We start from the raw sequence: 6135 nt of genomic DNA, 5'->3' as shown, positions 1-6135 counted from the left end.
CTGCTATGACAAGGAACACCAATTGGCGGCCCGCGGGCCACATTCGGCCCGCCAGAGCTTTCTATCCGGCCCCCCGAATAGTACTGCCACAGGTGCTATATGCCAATCAATCGTGTCGTCATAACCCGTTAAATACCCGTCTGTGATTAGTCTGAATTAGATTATCTCTATATTGCTTTTATGTTCACTTTCACAAGTTAAGAATTACTATTTTCATACTGATTGTATATATTACTCTGTTTGTATTGTAATTCTGTTCATATTGTATTGTAATTTTGTGAAATAAAGATTAAACAAAAAGACTAGTCTGAATTAGCAAAAGCCTCCAAACGCAACTTCCCAGTGCCCGTAAATGCCTCCATGGACAAATGTAGTTGATAACCCCTGCCCTAGAACCAATCAGAATGAAGTCACATGGTCTGACCTTTTCTGGCTGCACCAAGCAGCCGGCTTTTCTTGGTGGGAATCAGATTGTAAATACAGCTGAAGGCGAGTCTAACCTTGTTTTGTGTCGAAAAAATATTCAGCAATCAAACTTGTCTAAGTAAAGGAAGTAAAAGTCGTAACAAGATTTCTGTCAGTGATCCTGGTGTCAGTGTACTCATCTGAACTAAACCCAGCTGAGATGGTTTGGGATGAGTTGGACCTCAGGGTGAAGGCGAAGCAGCCAACAGGTGCTCAGCACCTCTGGGAGCTCCTTCAAGACTGTTGGAAAACCATTTCAGGCGATGACCTCATGAAGCAGATTGAGAGAATGCAAAGCTGTGATCAAAGCAAAAGGTGCCTACCAGGTTTATTATAGTTAATGAAAACGAATGAAATAACGAAAACTGAAATTGAAAAAACATTGTCGTTAACTGAAATAAATAAAAACTAAAATTAAAAGGAAAAAACGATAACTAACTAAAACTGTATTGTGAGTTTAAAAAACTAACTAAAATTATAGATAAAATGACCTTCCTTTTCTTGTTTGTCATTTTATTTAAAAGTCGTGTGGATTGATCATTTTCTGCTCTCCCAGTTTAAGCTGGGAGCGCCGTCGGGCAGCTGTGTGTGTGCGTGCGCGCGTTCACCGAGCTGGTCCGAAAAGTAATGGCAGCAGTCTGCCGAGACAGCGGCAGAGTCCCATATGGAGTTCCTTTGAGTCCGATAATACAGATAGAAGAGCGTCTTGTTGTGAAGGATGACAAATGTATGGAACACGTCTCAGTGAGGAAAAAACACCAACATCAAAGTCCACCTGAGAAGCGCACACAAGGCAGCTACGAAAACCGCTCTGAACCGACTTAATCTGGCGTTCACCTCCGGAGAAATGTGACGCAGCCACAACATTGTGATGAACCTGTTCCGTCCTTGTGCGTTTTCGGCCACTTTATCAGGAACCATCAGTATAAGGACTCACAAATGTCAGCAAATTCCTGGAGGGAGACTGCTGTCGGAATGGATGTGAGGAAATGAAGAAAGTGAAAAAACAGGGACAAATATGTTTGCAGCCAAAAAACTGAGCACAAAGAGCGAGGACCAAAACAAGTCCCAGCCGGCACCGCATATAAAACACCAGCACAGGACCGTAAGGTAATGAACATACAATCCAGCTACAAAAGCAGAAATGCGACATGAGGTTGGCCACATATGCAGCATCTAACCAAGCTAGCTCCAAAACAGAAGCTGTTGTTAATCTACTGCACTGACGCTGAACTTTATTGGGAGTTTATTGTAGAATTTATTGAGTTTGGGAGTTCATGTTTTTCTTTGTTTCTCCCTGTTGATGTTCATGTGTGTCCTTAATATTACACACATTCAGCAGGTAGTGCTTCTGTCTTGTGAACAGTTGGTTGTTGAATATATTCCTTTAAAGGGTATCTTTTGTTGAGTTTTTATTACACAGGAGTTACTCTTGTACCTTGAATCTTGCACCTGACAAAGTATGAAAAACTAAAACTAATACTGTAACTAACAAAACGAAACTAAAACTAAGCAATAAATCAAAAATAAAAACTAATAAAAACGAGCAAAACCACTCTGAAAACTAATTAAAACTAACTGAATTAAAGAAAAAAAAGTAAAAACTAACTAAAACTAAACGATAATGTAAAATCCAAAACTATTATAACCCTGGTGCCTACAAACATACAAACCATATTTTGGTTTGTTTAACACTTTCAAGTTTACTACATGATTTATGTGTTCCTTCAAAGTCTGGATGACTTCAGTATTAATTTACAATGTAGGGAAAAATAAAACATTGAATGAGGTGTGTCCAAACCTTTGACTGGTACTGTATATATTATATTTACTTATTTTAAGTTTATCCAAGTAATATATGGTGGTCAGAATGACCGCCTATGGGAGTTCTAGGTAGAAATACTCTTAACTCTTTTGTGTTTTATCTTTTTAATAAAATGACAATGTTAGAATGCCATATACACACATTTAGGAAAGGTCAGGGTCCTATAGTTACATGGGGTTCATGCCAACAAAGATATTCCACTGCTAAATTTAAAGATGGTCAGAATGACCACCCCGGGAGTTCCATCAGTGTGTTTCAACTTCACAAATAATCACCTGCGATGTGCCAGTAATGACTGCGATAAAACAGTGCAAGAAAACGCACATTTATTTGTCTCCATTTGTTTTTCACTGTCCTGTTTTTGGATGGAAGAAATTGATGAAATGTGGACAGAAGAGTCAAACAGTAAAGATCAGGAATAGAAGAAGTCCTTTATCGGCATCACTCGTTCTCTTTCTCCACCTGCAGATGAGAGGAGAGCTCCCTATCACCTCGCCCATCCAACGTGACCTTCAGCCGACCAATGACCTCACGTCCAACCCCAAGGTCAGCCACAGCCGTCTGAACCAGCTGCAGTCGGGTTTCTCTGAGAGAACGTCTCAGTTTGGCCCGTCGGTTCTGGAACCAGATCTGAGCGAGAGAAAGATGAGAGATGCATATTATAAGTTTCCTTCACATATTTATTCTTTGTTTATATAAATTTGTATTTGAGTCCTGCAAATTTTAAGTATTAAAGCTCGAGACCAAGAAAATGTTTTGCTGACTATCAGCTGGCACGTGCAGCGGTGGCATTTGATTTTTTATTTTTTTATTCTTGGACTCGATGAGAACACCTTACAGTATCTTACACTGGACCTCTGTTCATACCCTGTCTGAAACAAGACCTTTAGCTCCTCTCCCTTTAAGCAAACGTTCTTCTGATCGGCAGCCCCTGAACAGGAAGTGGGTGGGCCTTTGTGCCTGAGATGACCATATTAGGGATATCTTCTCTTAGAGATGTCACACTACGCTAAGAGTAGAAAAAACAGTCTGAAACTGAGCGTTTAGCTCAGTCTTAAGTCTTTGGCTCACAGATATTACTTGCAAATATGTTTACCGCATTATTTTAAAGCCATGTTTAATGAGCAGCCACTGCTGGAATGTAACAGGAACTTGACCTTAAAGTTTGGTTACAGATTCAGGTACACACCTGAATATTCACGGTAGCTAATGTAGCCCTGAGCTGAGATGATGTAAACTCACTTCCTTGTAAAGCTTGATTTCTAATGCAGCATTAACTATAGTACTCTACATACAGATACCCTAAACCCTGAGCCTTAAACCAGAAAAGTAACTATGTGTCACAGAGACTCAAGCACATCCAGGTGTGCTGTCTAACATGTAGTGTTCAAACCTGAGACCTGTGGACAGACTTTGATGGATAAAATCATCACTGGGACCTCAGATTAATGGTGTGGGAGAAAAGGCCGGAAATATCAAACATGCAGAATTTAGTCTTTAAATATTCCATATGAACCTACTTGTATTCGATCCTCATCCAAGTCGAGTCTCCCTGCCAGCTGTTCCCTCAGTTGGATACCTGGATAACAGTTCACCTGGAACACTGTCTCCAGTATATTCACCTGGAGGATAAACACCAAGATATTAAAACAGGGAAAACCTGTATTCTCTCCTATGATGGATGGGTGACCTGAACGTTGTATCATAATCGATTACCTGGCTGATAAATTGATTACCTGGCTGTTGGTGAAGGCGGTGCGCGGCCTGCGTCCGATGTACCAGTTTGATGTTGGCCGAGAGTTCAGCTGCTGCTGCTCTCTGTTCTCATCCTCAGCATCATTTTCTGCTTCAATGCAACAAAATAAAAGCACGTTGAAGCAGCACTCATAATCAAATGCAAAATTAACACAGCAATAACCCCGATTCCAAAAGTAACACTGGAAATAATAGAATACAATAGAATGCCTTTATTGTCATTATACAGGATGTACAATGCGATTGGAGTTTTTTTTGTTTTTTTTTAGAATAGATAAATAACATTCACTTTTCACATGGATGAATTTTATACTAATGAAATTCTTAAAAATAAATGAATGATGCAAATATTTGAGTTTATCACAATCACAGTGACCACTTTATATTTTTCTGTCTTCTTTTACACAAATAGAAAACATCAAATCTGATGAAAACTAAGTATGTTTCAGATAAATGTTTATTTATGCTTCACTTTCTGATTGATGAATAATTTAGTTAATGTTATACGGCTGATCATTCCCTGATACATTAAGGAAAAAATTAAAAAACAGAAACTAAACGAGAGGGAAAGTTTTCTAATCTGTTCATCTGGAAATGAAAATGAAAAAGAGTATGAAGGAAAGAAGACATGAACAGCAGGGGCACAAAGAAAGGAACAAAGGAAAATCAAAACAGAGCACATGTTTTTCCAATAAATGTATTTAAACAAAGACTAAAAACCTCACGTGTTTGATTCCTGTAGCAGGATTTAAACTCATGGAAAATATCAAAATACTGAAAGTGTAAATGAACACTCCAAATGTGGCAGCAGATTTTGATAAATCAGTACAGTACTGAGCAGCTCTGTGTCCTTTACAGTGAACTGAATGCATTGATATGCTGCTATTTCAAAAATATAATTTCCTGCTTTATTTTCTGTTTACAGAAGCCTAGAAAACATTAACCTGGACTTTAATATTACAGATAATAATTGGTGTATTTTTGATTTTTTTGCAGTGGAAAGCATTTCATATTGGACCAGCTGCTCCTTACCTGCCCAGGGTCGGTGGAGTTTCAGGGAGTTTCCAGGTCTTTCCAAACCCAGAATCCGATTGATGGAAAATGCCAGCTGGCTTTCAGCTGTCACAGGAGCCATAATGATCGCTCCAACTGCCTAAACCCCGAGAGCCGAGTGCCCCCAGCCTGCAAACAGCAACCAAAACAAAAACGATCTTATTTCACTTTAGACAAAATAATTATTCTGAAAATGAAGCTGCAGTCGATCACACTGCGGGTCCTTTCCTTTGGCTCTGCAGTCTAAAATAAACTGAGGAGGTCAATGGATGTTTCAGTCTGAGCTCCATGAAGCAGCAGGACAACAAACTGACTGCTGGTTTAAATGGGAATGGGGGGGATTTACACTGGTCACCAATTAGAACTAAGAAGTCTTTTTTCCATGTGAATGAGATTCCCTGAGGTTCCCTGTAGCAGCTAATCTCAGTTAATTGTGTATGTGTGACCTAAAGACAGCATAAATATTTAATTCCAATCAAATCCAACTCTGCAAAAGTATTTGCAACATTTGCAGGAAACAAAACAGCTCATCTGACAGCATGTGTGCAGACGTGTGGGTCTCCCTCTCCCCCAGATGCTAACCTGTGTGAGTGCGTGTGTGAGATTAGGATGGGGAGTGTTTTTCTAAAAAACTGCCACCGTGACACAAACACAAAGCAAAACTGACTCCTTTTCTTCTGAATTACCAAAGTAGAAAATCCATTTGGTTTTCACACTGAAATAAACACATCCTTCTGCTACAACTCCGAGGCAGAGGTTAAACTAATAATAATGATAATGATGGCAATAATAATGATCCAGTGAGATCCGCTAATGCTATTAGCCTAATCTGTATGTGTTGTGATGCAGATGAAGCTCATGGTGTCTGAATGCAGTCGGAATCAGCAGGCAGGAAACCCTTTTCAGAAGCAGATTAGCTCCTGATGAAGGCCCGGGGCAGCTTTAAACCAACAACACACTTGTTTATTTATCTCTGAATGAAAGGTGGGGTGGATGTGAGGATGTGATGACTGCACGCAGGGAGAAAAGCCACTTAA

The 6135-nt window shown here is 39.6% G+C and overlaps 1 protein-coding gene across 1 annotated transcript; it reads right to left on the bottom strand.

Moving 5' to 3' along the window:
- Window positions 1-2723: 2723 nt before the first annotated feature.
- LOC115780974 (homeobox expressed in ES cells 1-A) lies at window positions 2724-5180 on the bottom strand. The gene is made up of 4 exons (XM_030730445.1): window positions 5078-5180; window positions 4027-4133; window positions 3811-3912; window positions 2724-2920 (listed from the first exon to the last, which is right to left on the bottom strand). Exons 1-4 carry the CDS (start codon window positions 5178-5180, stop codon window positions 2732-2734), a joined length of 501 nt encoding a protein of 166 aa, XP_030586305.1. The 3' UTR covers window positions 2724-2731.
- Window positions 5181-6135: the final 955 nt, after the last annotated feature.

Source organism: Archocentrus centrarchus, chromosome 5 (assembly GCF_007364275.1).
Source record: "Archocentrus centrarchus isolate MPI-CPG fArcCen1 chromosome 5, fArcCen1, whole genome shotgun sequence".
Classification (NCBI taxonomy): Eukaryota; Metazoa; Chordata; class Actinopteri; order Cichliformes; family Cichlidae; genus Archocentrus; species Archocentrus centrarchus.
Note: the sequence above shows the minus strand (reverse complement) of the source record. Positions and strands in the feature narration are given on the sequence as shown.

Bases quoted from the DNA above. Each gene is read 5' to 3' on its own strand.
- LOC115780974 (XM_030730445.1), bottom strand. From the start codon at position 5,180: ATGGCTCCTGTGACAGCTGAAAGCCAGCTGGCATTTTCCATCAATCGG. The intron at 3,913-4,026 runs GTAATCAATTTA...TTTATCCTCCAG, and splicing joins CCGCCTTCACCAACAGCCAG to GTGAATATACTGGAGACAGT. The intron at 2,921-3,810 runs GTAGGTTCATAT...TCTCTCGCTCAG, and splicing joins TGGATGAGGATCGAATACAA to ATCTGGTTCCAGAACCGACG.